This window comes from Ursus maritimus, unplaced genomic scaffold (assembly GCF_017311325.1).
Source record: "Ursus maritimus isolate PB19 unplaced genomic scaffold, ASM1731132v1 scaffold_16, whole genome shotgun sequence".
In the NCBI taxonomy this organism is placed as follows: Eukaryota; Metazoa; Chordata; class Mammalia; order Carnivora; family Ursidae; genus Ursus; species Ursus maritimus.
In genome coordinates this window covers 23,959,676-23,977,973 of record NW_024424008.1, presented here as the reverse complement: position 1 = coordinate 23,977,973, position 18,298 = coordinate 23,959,676, and the positions used below count along the sequence as shown (strand labels likewise).

At 35.9% G+C, this 18,298-nt stretch overlaps 1 protein-coding gene across 1 annotated transcript in view; it reads left to right on the top strand.

The window, feature by feature from the left end:
- Nucleotides 1-18,298, top strand: part of ARHGAP42 (Rho GTPase activating protein 42) — a 320,488-nt gene that overhangs the window by 95,028 nt on the left and 207,162 nt on the right. The window contains exon 3 of the mRNA XM_008688390.2: nt 9,475-9,536. Coding sequence (XP_008686612.1) covers nt 9,475-9,536 — 62 coding nt within the window. The remainder of the gene's footprint in view (nt 1-9,474; nt 9,537-18,298) is intronic.

The following is an 18,298-nucleotide window of genomic DNA, read 5'->3' as shown; positions in this document are numbered from 1 at the left end:
TTGTTAGCTTTTAAGAAAAAGAGGACCCCTTTTCTGAGACAGGCAAGTTGAAGAGAATGAATAAATACAATGTTAATCAGAGGGTCTTGAACTGGTCTCAGAGAAGCAAGAAGCTAGGCCATCTGGTACCAGTGAGTGAGGGGAAATTGGGGCTGGGTTCTTGAGAAAGAAAATTCTTTTTAGATAGCCACTGTGGGAAATAGGATCAGGAATAAACTAGAGTTGAATAAAGGGATTGCCAAAAAGCAAAAAGCTAAGGGGTTAGATAGCTTGAACTCTTAGTGTCTTTGTGGGTGTGTGAATTTACAGCAGAGAGAAGGTCACTGGAGGTTAAGAGGTTGTGGAAAAGAGAAGCTGGATGTTGGACAAGGAAGCGGATGTTGAAGCTTCAGTAGGGTGGTGGCAGGAGGATTGGGTGCAGATGAGGAGTATGAATGGGATACCTCTGTCTTTGTGGAATGTGAAGGAGTGCTGGGAGGTGGTAAAGATTGGCGGGTATGGTGTAAGTGGCTGTCAGCAACAAATTACTGATTGTTCCCTTTAAAGCAGGATATTTGGGGCTTGACTATCACTTGAGCACAAACAGCTCTGGGACTGTTTGCTTTTAAAGATGATAAGCCTGTTCTGTGTAGCAGGGTAGTAAGCTGGCATTACCTTCCCTGCCTCCCTCCTTCCTGCTGCCTTCGTCCTCTGGCAATAATGGTTTGCTGGAATAGAATAGACTTTGGAATGAAACAATCAAAATTAAATAACTGCTACTCCACTTAACCAGCTTTGAGATCATGGGGCAAGTTAGTCCAGGTGATTGATATTCTTTTTCTCATCTGGAAAATGAAGATAAAACCTACTCAGTACCTCATACCATTATGTGAATTAAATGAGATAGTATGTGTGACATCTTCGCATCTTGGTAGAGGTGCTCCAAAGTGTGAGTGGTCTACATACTGGGGGAAAATGGTTTCTGGATTGGGGGTTGTTTTGGCTTTGGGAAACAGGTCAAATGACACTAAAATAAAACTAAACTAAACCAAGGCAACATCAGATCTTTAAGAAAAAGTGGGGGGATGCCCGGGTGGCTCAGTCAATTAAGTGTCCAACTCTTGATTTCAGCTTAGGTCATGATTTCAGGGTCATGAGGTCAAGCCCCTCATCCAGCTCAGCACTCAGCAGGAAGTCTGCTGGAGACTCTCTCTCTACCTCTCCATCTTCCCCTCCCCCAGCTCACGTATGTGCTCTCTCTCAAATAAGTAAATCTAAAAAAACAAACAAAACAAGGCAACATCAGAATAGCACAGGTTTTCTAAAATGTATGCTTTGAAAGAAAACAAAAATATGTGACTTGGGGACTGTGTAGTATACAACAATACTTATGACATTAACATAAAATCTCAGAGTGAAAGATCTTTGGGATTCAGATGAAATTTAGATGAAGTAATGAGACAGTGTGAAGTTTTCAGGGAAACCAGCTAGAATGAAGTTTTGAAATTGTGTGAAATTGAAAGGCTGTCTTTCTATATTTGTATGTATTCATTTTCCAAATTTGACCTTAATATTATATAACATATATGCCCTGCATGTGTGTGTATGAGTATACTAGAACTCTCAAACTACTTTGTAGTTTGGCAGTTTCAGAGTAGATATTACTACAAGGTCCCATCTCCGTTCAAGAAGAATCTGGGAAGAAAAAACCATTAGATAGTGTAGAATTACTTCTGTGCCTCCATTGTGACTTTTCATCTTGGAGTCCTAGTTGTCCTCAGGTGTAATAGGTAATCCTAACAATCTGCAGTTTTTTGTAGCTCTTTGACAGGTGAAGCCCCTGGAAAGAAGGTGTGTATACTCTTCTTTGAGTCCCGTTATGCCAGCGAGGATAAGAGAAACTAGACTGAAAATCACCTAAGACCAGAAAAGACTGACAATCTTGCCACAAGTTCTGAATCTCAGCCCAAATGTGCAGTGGCGGGCAATGTTGGAACCCATGTTCATGGACTAAAGCATAGCACGGGTCAGTGCCCAAGGACATATGGAATGTCAGAACCGGTAGGGAGGGAGGCATGAAGAACAGGAATTGGGAATCTAAAAGGACACTAGATTCCTGGCCATAACCCTTACAAAGAGTCTGGGTAGTATAATTAGAGGATTAACAGGAGCAAGTGAAACTAGAAAGAAATGGTTGGATATTGTGGATTCCAAAGTGAGGATTCTGTCCCTTTGTCTTCTGTAGTCTGGATTGGCATCTGTGTACTGGGTGGAACAAACACGGCACAGTTGATGGTAATGGACAGATGAGGAAGCAGAGATGTGGCAGTTTTTGACTCTATGCAGAATACACAGTCAACTTAATAAAAGTTTAATTTTATGATGTTTCATTTGTAGGCTGTGCATTTATTATTGTTTAATGCTTTTTTATTACTAAAATAATATCTAATATGTTCTACCTTGGTACACCTTGTATTTGCTGAAACTTAATACACCTGCATGCAATGCTATATAGGGATGCACTGGCAGAATATGAAAGAAGAATTTTTTTTTCTTTTTCTTTTCTTTTGTTTTATTTAAATTCAATTAATTAGCATACAGTATATTATTCGTTTCAGAGGTAGAGTTCAGTGATTCATCAGTCTTATATAATACTCAGTGCTCATTACATCACATGCCCTCCTTAATGCTGTCACCCAGTTACCCCGCCCCCGCAACCCTCAGTTTGTTTCCTATGATTAAGAGTCTCTTACGGTTTGTCTCCCTCGCTGATTTCATCTTGTTTTATTTTTCCCTCTCTTCCACTATGCTCCTTTGTTTTGTTTCTTAAATTCCATATATGAGTGAAATCATATGATACTTGTCTTTCTCTGATTGACTTATTTTCCTTAGCATAATACCCTCTGGCTCCATCCACGTCATTGCAAATGGCAAGAATTCATTTTTTGGAATGGCTGAAATTAACAAGTCAGGAAAGAAGAATTTAGGTACAAGTTTATAAGGATTTTTTTTCAATGTTAATCTTTTTGATTTATGTTTGGAAATTAAAAACAAAAAGAAAAACAAAACTAACCACCAGGAGGATGTTATGGAGAACATGGCTTAGTTACCTTAAAGATAACTAGAATTTCTGTGTTTTCCTGAGACCTTGAATTCTAAGGGGTTGTGAAGTGTTAGAAGAAAGATGATGCCTCTGAGTACGTGGGTACAGTGACCTATCAGCATTCAGCAGTAGGCCTGTGATTTTCTTTTTTTTTTCAGTTGGTTTAGGAAGCAATTTATTGGCTTTGCACTTAGGCATCCATGGAACTTGAAGCCACAAATAGAGTGGAACAATCTTATTTGATGTTGTGGCTCCTAAAAAATAACAGGAGTGTGGTTGCGAATAATGTTCAGTATTACAGTAGACAGCCCATCAAGTGGGGGTGTTAATTGTTACACAGACACACAATATCTAGTTGATAATTGTGTGGAGAATTGGTGTCACTTTTTATATTTTGCTGTCTGTTTTGTAGACATAGTATTTCTTTTTCTGGCATACCACAATGATTCTTCTTTGTTTATGGGTTAAATTGTTCCTGAACCAAAGCTTGCTCTTCAGTTACTATGCTATCTTTGATCTTCTAAATGTTCAAAGAATTAAAACTTCCTCAGTGGGAGTTCCAGGCATGAACTGCTGATGTGATACCCTGTTACATCATTGCATGCTTCATAGTGTACTGCTGAGTATCGCTTGGCTGTATATATTGATTCCACTTTTATTTTTTTCAATGTGGCCAGATCTAGAAGCATATGCTGAATTCACTTGCACTGGCTCATATCCTCAGTGAAATGTTGGTATTATTACTGCTTTTCTCCTACTCCCTGTGGGAAAAAAAGTCATTGCCAGAAGGATACTAAGAAAGACCCTGATAACCTACATCGTTCACCCCGATAAAATAGTAAAGTGACTGTTGGAACATTATCTGGACTTCTAAAATGATTGCATTGGTTCAATCTGGCTTTTATAAACTTTAAAAGGTTTTCATGTTTTCCTTGAGATTTAACCAAGTCTAAATCCTACTGCTAACTCAGTCCTCCCCTATTCATCACCATTTCTGAATGTCATAGGTGATTTGTTCACCTAATAAGTAAAAAATGTGTTGCTGACATAATTGTATATGTGACTGAATTTGTGATCTGTACTTCTGTCTGGGTATGTATTTATGCTACATAGGTTTGAGGAAAAAGACTCCTGGGGGGTGCCTGGGTGGCACAGCGGTTAAGCGTCTGCCTTGGGCTCAGGGCATGGTCCCGGCGTTATGGGATCGAGCCCCACATCAGGCTCTTCCGCTATGAGCCTGCTTCTTCCTCTCCCACTCCCCCTGCTTGTGTTCCCTCTCTCGCTGGCTGTCTCTATCTCTGTCGAATGAATAAATAAAATCTTAAAAAAAAAATTTAAAAAAAATTTTAAAAAAAGACTCCTGGGAGAAATATTTAACATATCATTATCTGATTATGATATAAATGTTGGTTGGATATGAGAGAGACATGCTTTCTCAATTCTCCTAGTTGTGAAATCTTTAAAGCTCAAGCAGATCAATTATTGAAACATTTAATAGTATAATGCTTAGTACTCACTAGTAATGGAGTCATGTCAACAATGAACAGGGAGTGATTTTCTTTATTCTTTCTCATTTTTACTTCTAAGCACTAACAAGGTTTTCCATAGTCAAAAATAGTCAGGTGAACTCAAGTCTGCTGAAAAGATTGAGTTAGGAAATAGATATTTTAGACAGTTCAGGAATGTTTTAGAATTTATGATATTAGTAAATATAGAAGTCATTATTCTACTTCCTCACCGTGTAGATATATTTCAACTGTTGTCTTTGCGAATGCATTTACTCTTGGAACCTGTTATAAATACATGTGAATAATAAATTTCTGTTGTTCTAAAAGTGTTTTTCCAATATCACATTAGAGAGATGAAAAGGGAACCTTTAGCAATATTCTTAACCTCAATAATTTGTTGGCAATTTAACATCTATATATGAAACTATATTTTGATTGCTCTCCAGTAATCTCATGGTCCAGATGGTCAGGATGGAGAAAGATTATTACTGGTGATTACAGCCAGGAAAGTTTTATGCAGGTGGCAAGAATGTGGATAGCTAACATAATTTTCCAAAGTATCTGGCTTATCCTTTTCAAAATATTTTATGAAGCCTAGAATATAAGCTTGTATGTTTCTCCATACATAGCAAATAGATTGTGGAAATCTATTATTAAACTCATTCATTCATTTAATGATCATCTATTGAAAGCCCACTGTACATTAAATATTGTTTTTGGGATATTGCTGTCACTTAATCAAGCTCCTGTCATACCAACTAGGTAAGGGCAGAATCTATAATTACAAGACCAGCTGTTAAATTTGATGTTAGTCTGGCTCCCCCAAAATCAGATAATGAAATGGCTATTTATGTAAATATTAACATGGATAAACAAAGTATGGAACATCACATATCATTGCTAATAAAAGAAAGTATTTGGGTATTAGAATTTGCATGTAATAAAAAATATTTTTAGATTTTACTTAAGTAAAGTCTTAGAAGAAATTGCTCAAGGAGTCAACATCACTGTGCAGGATGAGTCATTTTGTATGTTTTGTGCCCAAGGTCTGGTGGGGAATAGACTCTCTATAAGTTTTCATGGTCTCTATTTTCTCACCTTCAGTTTTCATGGTCTCTTTTCAGGGCATTTGTTGGTCCTGGGCACCAGAAATTCTAATACTGGCTTTTCATCTCTGAGGAGTTGCTGGGGTACACTAGGCAGCTTGGATCTATCTGACTTGTATCAGAGGTTCCTTTAGATTTTGAGCATGGGCCAGGCTAGGAAGTCACTGGCTGTCTATCAGCCCTTTGCCCTAAAACCCAGCTTATATAACTTTGAATTATTTTATACCTGCTTTATAGGATTGTTAATTCTTATTTTCTTTCTGTGTTATGTTGTACTTTGAAAACTATTAATGCAATACTTTGACATTATAAATAAAAAGACTTAGGGGAAAGCATTAGATACAGGTTGAAAAAGTAGGTTGCTGTTACTAATTGATGAAATGATGTTCCTGGCTGTTCATTTCCATGTAGGACAAATGACAAACATGAATATCTTCATTTGGACTAAGAAACATACTTGCATGGAACTGAGAGTATACTACATAAAGAAAAAAGTTTCATTTCAATTGTCAAGTTGGGGCAGACCCAGAAAACTGCTGGAGGGAGAGTAGTTTTTGTTGTGAGGAACCAGACATGCAATTGCTTTTGCATGTTCAAATTTTTCTTTTCAGACATTCTCATTATAATAAGCTATTATTGTACTGAGTCTATAAATAGTATTTATATGAGAAACAGACCAGAAAACCATTCAAGTTAAGCAGGAAACGGCATCATTAATTTTTAGACAAAGAGGTACAACAACATCAAAATGAGAATTTGAGTTTCTTTACTTAAAACCAAACTCTGACTTAAGGCATCTGCACAATTTACTCTTGAAATAGTAGTTACTTGGGGAAGCCTGTGGACTTCCAAGTTGTTATAGGATGATGCTCCTGGGACCACTAGGACACTACTCCATGAGACAGTACGTGGCCTCCTGGGTTGACCAAGTGGAAGGTTCTAGTCTATCCCTGACACTCTAAATCAAGCTACGTCTTCATTTATTCCAAAAATAACCTGTTGTCAAAAAAACAAAAACAAAATAAAAACCTTTGTTATCAGGCTTCTATGTGCTAGATATTTACTTAACTCTTTGGGTAAATTAGTACGTGAGTTTAGCCTCCTAAAATTAAGTCTAGTAGGAAAATAAAGCATTTATAGCATGTTTTATTTTTCATTATTTAAAAAAGGTAAAGATTTTTAATAGGCTCAATAAAAACTGGCAACCTCTCATCTTACAAGTCCTTACCACTTAACTACTCACAAAGACCACTTGAACTTTTAGCCATTTCTTCTGTTTCTTTCAAGACCATAATTATCTTGGTAACACTTGACTTCTTCCCCAGTCTTAGATACCCTCTGTTCATTCTATACTGTTATGTTTATATCATGGTGATTTTGTATGTATTACAACTGAGTTATCTCATTTACTTTGATGATGTTACTTCCATAACTGTTTTCCCAAGAGTTAATAAGTGCCTTTGAATTTTCTTTTAAAAGAGTATACGTTTCCTTTCATTACATTCAGATACATCAAGATATTGACAGTTCTATTTTTATTCTCTGGAAACATTTCCTGGAGTCTGTAACCTATTGCTCCAGTCCAGATAAGATCCTCTCTGAACCTTTTGCATAGCAGTTGACCTGGAATATCTCTCTGTTGACATAAGAATTTCATTTGCTTCTGTGCTATCTTGGATCTCCTACTTCTAGATCCCATGTCCTCTTTTCTTAGTTTATTCCCTTGTTTTGTTAGAGTGCTTTATCCAGTAGCTTTCCATAAAAGAAGCATATGAGGGTAGTTGGTTTTTTGTTTCTTTTGTTTTGTTTTTAATTTAAAAAACTGGAAGGCATTGAGTTTGAAATCTGGGGTTAAAGTTCTTCTTATACAGACTTTAAACTTACTATCAACTCTCACCTCTTATTTTCTCACCTTCAGGAGTACCTGTTGCCTCCAATTCCTGTAGTCCAAACTGATTTACTCTTGATCTCTTTCGCTGTAGGCATGTCAACATAATGCCTTCCATTATCCAAAATTTTATTGGCTTTTTTCCTTCAGGCTTACCAGTAGAGTTCTTTAGTGGCAATAGGTAGTTGCCAGGATGATGGAATGTTTTCTTTACCCAAAGTATAAAAATATAATATTCTATTATATAATCCAGTTAAGACTTTTTGTATATTTGTAAAATGTTTTTCTGTTCAACTTACTGTTGTCACAACTGTATTGTATTGTAGCTTTGATACTGTTATTTTTGTAGAAATTAAAATCTCATTTTTCTAAATTAAAAAGCAAAAGTTATATTTCCTCTAAGGTCATTAATGTGGTTATGAGATTAATCTGAGTCTCCCAGGTAATCCTTTGATTTCTGTTTTGGCAATTGTGAATAAAATCCAATGTGAAGTAATCATAGGGATAGCATTTCAAACCAGGTTAGTTAATGTAAGCTTAGTTTTAAAAAGAGTGGAGGGAAAAACCCTAGATTGTAATTTTAAATTCTTGAATGGAAAACATTATTTTTCGTAATAAGTTCTGTTATGAGACTCTTCATTTATTTTCCTCACTTATCTGCCTTTATTGTAGGCTTTATGCCAGACTTACTAGACTTCTTACAGAATGTTTTTAATATTAATTAGTATGGGTAGGAAGGAAATGATAGGGAGCCTAAAGAATGAAGACATAGAAGGAAAGGTTCAAAGCTTACATAGACATAATTTTTGCATTTACCTTATTTGTTTTGTTAGTTTTGTAATCAAAACATTCCAACTTTAGTTATATTAAGTGTGAGATAGAGAAAATGATGTGAATAAATTATTGTTTTACAATTGCCATTTGGGACTATGCATTTTTAAAGAATACGCTATTGTAACTCCCAATTTATTTTTTGGTTTATTCTCCCAGTGTTTCTGAGTATTTGATACTTGCCCCAAGCCAGAGCAATAGGAGTTCAGATAGTTCTCTAAAGCAGTGCTTCTCCGTAGATAGGTGGGAGAAGCACTGCTTCAGAGAGCTATCTGAACTTGTCATGAGCACCAGGATTGTGTGTAAGTGTTAAATCAATACATTGGGCACCTGAAACTAATATTACACTGTATGTTAACTGGAAATAAAAACTTAAAAAAAAAAAAGAAAGAAAAAAGTAAAGCAGTGCTTCTCAACTTCCGTATGCAAATGGATCACCTGAGGATCTTAAAATGCAGATTCTGTGGTGAGGCCTGAATCTGTATTTCTAACAAACTCCCCAAATGCTAATGCTGGTAGTCCTTCTGGCCACACTGATGACTCACGATATAAACTACCTTGATATTGGAGTAATGCAGAATACAGAATCTCGTTTTAAGTATCTATAATTGTTGAGCATCTAGACAGAAGTCAGTGGGAGATGTAGCGTTACAGGCTGCTACTAAGTACATCTAAATAGTACTGGATTTATTGCTTCTTAGAGATTTAATATAGTCATTATTTGTAGGATTCTGTTTAGAAGCAATTTCAGTAGTAAACTTTTATTTATTAATTTCAGTTTTATACATTACATACATAAACTGTATTTCCCTAGTGTCTTGGAAGAAAAAATATAGTTTGTGTGTGCTAAACTTTAGTTTGCAGTGCACAAATATCTGTTATCTATAGCTATTAGTCATTGAGATCCTACTGTGTATACTCTTCTATGCTGCTAGAAGCGTAAAACCGCAGAATATATACACATTTATAACCAGTTTCATCGTAATGTTTATTCCTGTGCAATTAGATATTAGCAATGAAAAGAGATTAATGCTTTTTTTTTTTTTATCTTCTAAATAGCTCAGTCACTAAAGGAATTTGCAAGATTACTCATTGCAGTAGAAGAAGAAAGGAGGAGACTGGTGAGTCTGTTCCCCATTTTTTAAGAATAAAGCTTTGTTTGGACATATTAAAAGAAAGACTGAACCTTCTGAATTAGACTTAGCTATACCAGACCTTATAATGTGATAGATGTACTAAATGCTACAGAAAAGATTTCTGAGTATGATTATCAATTATTGCTAATGAGAGATATACCATTTCTGTTTATTTCATTTGTTCATCAGATATAAATTATATTCACTTTGCTTTCCAGTTAGTTCTTTCAAGAATTAAAAATATTGAATTGTCACTATAAACCCATTCTAATTGAGTAAACTTCAAAAAAACTTCAGTGTTACAATAAAGATACATTCTAAGTATTAAAGGCAATTCATAGAAGGAGCAAATAATTTTGCCAGCGTGTTAGCAGGAGGCTTCTTCTCTCTTCTTTTCTTTTCTTTTCTTTTCTTTTCTTTTCTTTTCTTTTCTTTTCTTTTCTTTTCTCTTCTTTTCTTTTCTTTTCTTTTCTTCTTTCTTTTTTTCTTTCTTCTAAGGGTTGAGGAGACTTTCTTAAAAAGGTGACATTTCAGTTGTCTCTGAAAGGCTGGGAGGATTTTGCTTGGCTGGGAAGAGTGGGGAAAGCTTTGTACATTGATGGACTAATTTATGTGACAGCATCAGAGCATAGTTATTAGTAATACAGTTATTCATTTACCAATATAATTTTCTACCCATTTTTTTCAAATATCTGTGAAGGCCTCTGTGACCCTGGCTTCCCATTTGTATATGGGAAAAATAGTATCCACAGGATACTCGTAAAGCATTTGTAGGAGCACCTAGCACATAATAAATGTTGATGGTAATAAAGATGTTATTTGTCACTTACGGTGAGGACTTGTTTAAAGTGTCATCTTTATCACTGGCTTCACCATCCTTTTGGGGAATTACATAGACACATATGTATTCGATGTGGATTAAGTATAGTGTCATTCTGCTAACTGGATAAGGAGAGCAGTTTCAGGAAGATGGTCTTGACTCAGGAAATATTGCCTGAGCTAAGGGAGAATCACACAACTATTATTTGGCACTCATATAAATGAACTTGAGTAGAGGCCACAAGGTGGGAAAAAATACATATTCTTAGAATAAGACAAATGGATGGTTCTTAGACAGTATTAGAAGATTGGTAGTTTTAGCCATATATGGGATTTAAGAGCTGGGCTAAAAAGTTTTGGTGTGTATTATAGGAAGGCAAAATTGTTAGTTTTTGAAAAGAATGGGAGAATCAATACAAGATTTAGGAAAGATTAATTTGGTGGCCTTGTGAGAGATAGATAAGGTGCGGGTGTCAGGGGGTGACTATATTTTCTTAGGAAACATCGGCATACCATGGTCTGGTCCCAGTGCCAGATAAATAGCCATACAATATAATCTGTGTTAGATACATATAAGCCATTATGGCAGACTGACCCTTTCTGGGGAGGTCAGAGAAAGATTTTTTATGGAGGTAAGTTTGATTGGAGTCTTAAGATTAAATAGTACACTTTCAAATGCTTTATATGCATAATTCTTACTCCAGTTCTATGAACTATGCAATAGAAGTCCCAAGTTTGATGGGGAAATGTGAGTAGGAGGTGCCTTACGGCCCAGGGTTGAGTGAGGTTGTTATTCAGATCCTGTGCAAGTAGTTCAGGAGAATGATAAGCCAGCTAGCACAGGCTATAATTTTAGAAAATGTTTGAAAGAATATGGGAAAGTGTGTTGTAGTTTGCAAGAGTAAAAAGAGCCAAAAAAATGTTCTTATAGCATTGAGGAAACCTGTAAACATCAGGGGAAAGGCTCTTCCTCTGAGCTGGGAGGAAAGAAAGAGCATCAGTTAAAATATAGAACTTTGCACAGTAAATTGTTTGGACAGGGGATAATAATGTCAGAAAGAAGTGGTCATCTGCTATAGGAGGAGTTTATAGAAATAGTTTAGAAAGCCAAGATCAGGTTATATAAGAGAAAAGGGACTACGGTACGGGTTAGTGATAATGAGCCATTGAAGGTAGACATCATAAATATGTCAAGGAAAGATTATTTGCCATGGTTTCATAGATTTTTCTAGCAAAACGCAGAGCCATGGACTGAGCCATAAGAAGAATTAGGAGGTCATATTCAAGTGGTGGGCACAGAGGATGTGCTCTATTATAGGCACATGGATTTGTGTAAGATGAAAATGGGTCTTGGTTGATTATAGTAATAGTTGAGGCAGGAGGTGACTGATGGCTTTAGAAAGCAGAGAGGGCAAGCGTTACTACTGCACTATGTTGACATTTCACTAGCAATAAAAGAAATTCTGAGACAAGGAAGTTGTGATCAGGAGTAGGAGTTAAAACATGCTGAATTTGGCAGTGGAGTTGGTCCAGATAGTAATGAAATTAAGATGTGGCTAAGGACGGAGACAGACCTTAGGAATCAAGACGGCTGAGCTTATAGATTTGGATGTTTTATGAGCATAATCTTGAGGTCATCCAAAATGGTGACTGAATAGAGGACAAAAACCAATGAGTAGAAATGGCCATGGAATGTGGTAGAGTGTCTTCTAGGCAGTGAAAATGGAGATTGAAATGCTAGCTCTTAGTGTTTCAGAGATCTTCATTTCTGCCTTTTTTCTCAACATGTTTCTTATGTTGGGGCAAGGAAGAAATTCTGCATTCATGAGTGAAGTCATATTTCAGGTTTTGATTGCTTTATCTGTTGTTTTAGGGAAGGTCTGAAATAAAGAATGCAAAATAATGAAGAAAAATCTATAGATAAAAGCCTAATGGATTACAGTATGTCCACAAAGATTATGTAAAAGTAGTTATTAAACCTACAATCTAAGTACTGGAGTAAGTAATAACTTCCAGTCACATGATGTTACTGCAGTCGAAAGTATGTATAGCTGGTAGCAGATTTTGTGCGAAGATGTGCTGAAGAATTTCTCTCTTAAAAATTTGTACTTCATTTAGGAAATAGAATATTTTGAGTGTACTAAGAGTATAAAGGTGTTCTGAAATTGATAGTCATTTAATCATTTTTTTTAGTTATAAGTCTTGATTTGTTATATATTAATTGAATTTGACCAAAATCTTAAGTATGCTAGAACAGCAACTAAACAAAAAAATCTCAAGAAGATGATAGAAGACACCTAGCAGTTTAAACAAATTCTCTTGTTTCCAGTGATTTACCATACTTAGTAAGATGAATACATCATCTAGGTAGCCTAAAGGTTGTTTGCAGGAAAAAGCCCACAGAAATATTAATTTGTTTTTTGAAGAAATGGGACCTCTTTTTTGCTCCTTACTAACTTGAAGTATTGATTTTTTTTAAGTTCATCTTTATTCACAATGTTAGAATGTTTCCCCATAGAATGGAACACTTAAATAATTAGAGATGCTGTAGATTAGATGTCCTGTTATAGACTCTGAGTCTGCTCCCAGCACAAGGAGAGGCATCAAAGCTATATAAATTTTGTGGTAAGGTCTCTTCAGTTTCCATACCACTATAGGAACTGCTCTGTTTACTTCACATCACAGCTAACTTGGCTGTGCACACACTACCATTTTAGTCCAGGCTGTTCAAAATTAATTTGAATAAATACTAACCTACAAAGAGAACACCCTAGGGAAGCGTGAAATGCTTATTTGAGGCCTTCTGAAAGAGATCTGGGTAACCTCTTCTTTGTTACTTGTATTAAAACACTGAATTTGACTCTTTAGGCCTTTGGACTTGGCATTCCCTCTTCCTGAATTCTTGGAAGCGTACTCTACCCATCATTCTTTCCTTCTCAATTCGTGCCCTCTTGTTCCCTGTTCTTTCTCCCCACTGGCTTTCTTTCTACTCCCCTTAATGTACAAGCTCCTTTGGGACTTAGACCTTTGCATTTGTCCTTTCCTCTGCCTTGAACAACTTTCCTCTGCCTTGTCCTGATCCATCTCCTCTCAAGACTGGTTCCATCTTATCATTCAGACTTGAGCCCATATATTCCCTTGGGGGTCTGCATTTTCCATACAGCTTAAATTAGTGCCCTTTAAATATCTGCTCTCATGCAGCTTGCATTCTACTGGGCAGACATTAAACAAATTATTTCTGGTGGTGGTGAGAGCTAAAAAGAAAAATAATGTAGCTGATAGGAGATCCTGCCACTTACTGAGATGAAGAAAAAGATGGGAAAAATGGTTAAATTTTGAATCTATTTAGATGCCTACTGGATATCTAAGTAGCCCTGTCTAAGGAGCATCTGGGCATATGAGTCTGGAGTTCAGGGGAACACATAAATTTTGAAGTTGTCAAAATGTAGAGGGAATTTGAAGCTATGGAATGTATGAGATCACCTGGTCTGTGAGTATGTAGACAGAAGAGAAAAGGTGGAAGGATTGAGCCCTGAGGTACCTTGAGTCCAGACTTTGGTCAGATGAGGTAGAATCAACAAAGGAGGTTTAGATCAATAGAAGAACCAGAAGAAAGCTGTTTGCACAGCTTGCTCAAAGTCCCATTTATTCAATTGGCTATAACAGAGATGTGGGATGATAATAAATAGAAAGGTTATAGGATGTGGACCCAGTGACACAGGGTTCTTCAGGATGGAGGGTCCAAATTATCTGATCTACCTACCCTATGATGCTCCTCTTTCCCTTCCCCTGGGCCCCTTACTTTCTGGGTACTCTGAGTCCCTAACTTTGACAAATGTGAAGTGTGTACGTAGCAATATAGATTTTTTTTTTCCTTAGCTGTATCTTTGTCACCAATTGAAGAAGCCTCAGCTTCAGAATATTTTAGCTAATGTTTATCTTGAAAAATTTATACAGATGAACTTATTTCTTCTAGTTTCCATTTTGATTAACATAAGAAACTATTTATTTATCTTTTTTAACCATTATCACCCACAGCATTCACATTTGACCTGTGTAAGTTACACATTTTGGTTTTGGTTTCCTGGGATTTATATTCTTTCTATTCACTGCTCAGATCAGTCTTTTTTATACTCGTGTAGTGGAAGTACTTTCCTGAAATGGGCTAGGTGTCTGGGTATTACTTTGGAACAACAACAACAAAAAACCATGAGGCACTGGGAGTGGAAATTTACAACCTTAACAGTTGTTTCTTTTATAAGAGTGTTAAAACCTCTATTTTCCTTTCTTACATTTTTTTAAAGTATAAGCAATCCAACATAAGGATTAATAGGGGATAAAATCCAAAGTGTTCTTTCTTTATTTGTGTTCTAACAAAATTAGATTTTTATTAAAAAAGAATATTCTTTTGTGTCAGAAATGTGAATTGCTTGGTTATTGATATAAGATTTTGAGCTGCCATGAGTCTCAAGATATTTAAAAAATATGTGATGCCTAATACATTAGACACTTGTCATATGTGGCTATTGAGCACCGGAAGTGTGTTAGTTTTTATATGGTTTGTATTCTATTTCTATTGGGAGGTACTGCTATACATAATAGCTGATCTGGAGCATTTTCAAGTTACTCGGCTCTGCTACAGTTGCTCTATGTTTTTTTTTTTTTTTTAAAGATTTTATTTATTTATGTGACAGAGAGACAGCCAGCGAGAGAGGGAACACAAGCAGGGGAGTGGGAGAGGAAGAAGCAGGCTCACAGTGGAGGAGCCTGATGTGGGACTCGATCCCGGAACACCGGGATCACGCCCTGAGCCGAAGGCAGACGCTTTAACGACTGCGCCACCCAGGCGCCCCCTCTATGTTTTTAACTAATCTGTTTTCAGCAACCCTCTGAGGTGTATGCTATTAATACACCCATTTTAAAGAAGAGCAATCTCAAAGACACATAGCCAGTAAGTGGTACAGCGAGGATTTAAACCTAAGCTGTTGGGTTCCAGAGCCTTCACATAATCCATAATGTTACAAACTAAGACTCTGTTTTAATTAAAATTGCATAACAACAATAGCAAACATGTATTGTTAAAACAATATGTGAGATGTTCTGGTAAGTGTTTTAGGTATATTATTTTAATATCTTACAAAAATGAGGGAAGAACATGGGCATTATAAGTTTTGAAATTAGATTAATTTTTAAAATTTTTCATCATATTTAAACAGGCATATATTACAGCGAAAACTCAATCTATCAATCAGTGGACATTTCCCACATCAAATTTTGGTATGTGGGAGCCAAAAATATGCTCTAAACCTATTTAAGTCCCGTCCCCCGACCCCTTACCTACTCCCCCATCCCATCACCATTTTTGAATCAAGGATTCATAGAATTGGAGAATGTTTTAAATGTTGAAAATTTTATGTCTTTATTTTTCTTTATTAAAAATTATTTCCTTTGTTTAACCTTTTGCCATAAATGTTTGCATTGCTCATATGCCATTAGTAGATGATGTTGATTAATCCTTGAGTTTCTGGGATTGGTACTGTTGTGTACTAAGTCTAAGTATCTGTGAAGCAATCCAGTTTTTTTTTTTTTAATTGTCTCAGATAAATGAAGCATGGTAGGCAACATTCTACATGCATGAGTATTGATTATACTTCTGATATATTTTAGGTTAACTTTTTTTTTTTTAAGATTTTATTTATTTATTTGTCAGAGAAAGAGAGAGCACAAGCAAGGGGAGTGGCAGGCAGAGGGAGAAGTGCTCCTCGCTGAGCAAGGAGCCCCTTGCGGGACTTGATCCCAGGACCCTGGGATCATGACCTGAGCCGAAGGCAGCCACTTAACCAACTGAGCCACCCAGGCATCCCAATTTTAGGTTACCTTTTATTAGAAACAAACTTTAGGTATGCTGGCCTATACACCATCATTTTTATATAGTGATTTCACCTGAAATCTAAAAAAAAATTAGCCATCTCAGTGTTCTCCATGTTCAAATTTTCACATTTATTGAATTGCAGAGGTTTTCTGTGACTTCCCATTATTTGGTGAAATGCTAAAGTAGAATTGAGAGGTGGCCAATCACACACAATTCAGCATGACTGCAACACTAGTGGATTTAATTTTTTTATTGATAACAGTCCTAGTACTCATTTGTATTTTTTAAAGTGTGCAAAGTACTTTTATGTACACTTTTATCTTTACCACAACCTGAAACTGAGCTGAGACTATAAGTGAGTTACTCAAGATAGTACATACCACTAGTAAGTGACAGAGCCAAAGACGTAGGACTCCTTTTCAGGTCTTTGGACTTCCTGCTCACTGGAAGTCATTCCTTCATATCCTTTGTCTTCCCTTTTTAGTTGAAGAGCAGAGGCCTGCGAGGGCAGAGGCCTGATCTCTTTTGTATTTTTTTCCATGCATATATTGACCAAACCATATTGGTTGGTCAAAATTTAGTAGTGTTTAGTTATACAGAAAAAGCAAAGGTGGTTGTTGAGAGTTATCACAACTTCTTATTTACCATTTCTCAGATTGTTTGACTAAGTTCATTATGGACAAGTGTAAGAAAAATAACTTTCTTTGAGTAAAATTCATTAATTTAGTGTGAAGGACTTGAGTAAGGTAATTGCTAGGATTTCAGAAAATACTTCAGAGTGTTCATACTTGGGAATTATGTCTTTTGATTTTAAAATGAAAAAGACAGGACACTTAACTGGAAATGTTTGCTGACATTCTAAAATTTTCTTTTAATAGGTATGATACAGTGGTCAGACAGTGAAGCCTACCCTGGCAGGCGGCTTTTTAGTTATTTTGTTGCTCATCGACATTTCTACCCCAAAGTATAAGAAAGGGGAATAAAAAAGATAAATTTGAGACTCAGTCGTCTTGTTTTTTATTAGCTCTTGAAAAAGAATACTTGGAACGAAGGTTGTATTTTTCCTTAGTGAAATTAAGGTTTGTATGCTGTTAGAAGTACTGCTGTCATGGCTAGCCGTCAGCTGGGGTAAGTTAGCTGGTGCAAATTTAAAAATGTATTTGTATTTTGGTATATCAGTTTCACTAATATCTGGATATGATTTTGATGCCATTCTCACAGGTGGTATTTCATGGGTATATATCAAATTCCTAGGTTTAAAGATTTGTAAATGAATTGATGATAGTAAGCATCCAGTCTTTATAATATTTTCCTGTTTCCCAAGATCCCTCTATAAGATTAACTTTGAGTGTATGGAAGGATTTAAAGGGAACTTTTCCACTAGATAGTGCTAGTTTAAAAGCAATTAATTTAAAATAGGATGTTTGAATTAAAAACTTTCACATGTTTTTTCAGTCAAGATGTAAAATGGAATTGAAGATTTTATTTTTAGTTTTGCTACTTTGGCAGGATTCTTTGTGTGTGAAGTTTTCTGTTGCTTAGGGCTGTCACTAGTCATACCTTTACTCTGATGTGAGTCATCATTTCTCACGGTACACTTGAGGATGTGCTAGTCTTTACTACATTTATAAACCATGTTCTGATTTTTTTTTGATAGGAAGTACAAAGATACTTTGATATTATAAAAGGTAAAATACATAGAAAGCCATTATGTAACCATTCCACAAAAGTTCTTTAAGACCTCAGCGGGGCATTTGATTTTAAAGGGCAGAGAAAATAAACCTAAGTAGACATAAATTAGACTAGAAAAACATTGGTAAAAGAGATTATTAAGGGTAATTTTAAATAATGTAACAAAGCCATGGATGGTTGGGAAATATCAGCTGACAGATGAACCAGATGCTCAGAAATAAGAGGTTGTGGTTCTCTTCAGTGAGCAGAAAGTTTTTGTCCTTGTTTGTAATTAAACCATAATCATAGTTTTCAAGTACTACCGAAGAAGTTACAAATTTAATTACCATCAGGATAAAAGAGAATGAAGGCTTTTTTTTAATTG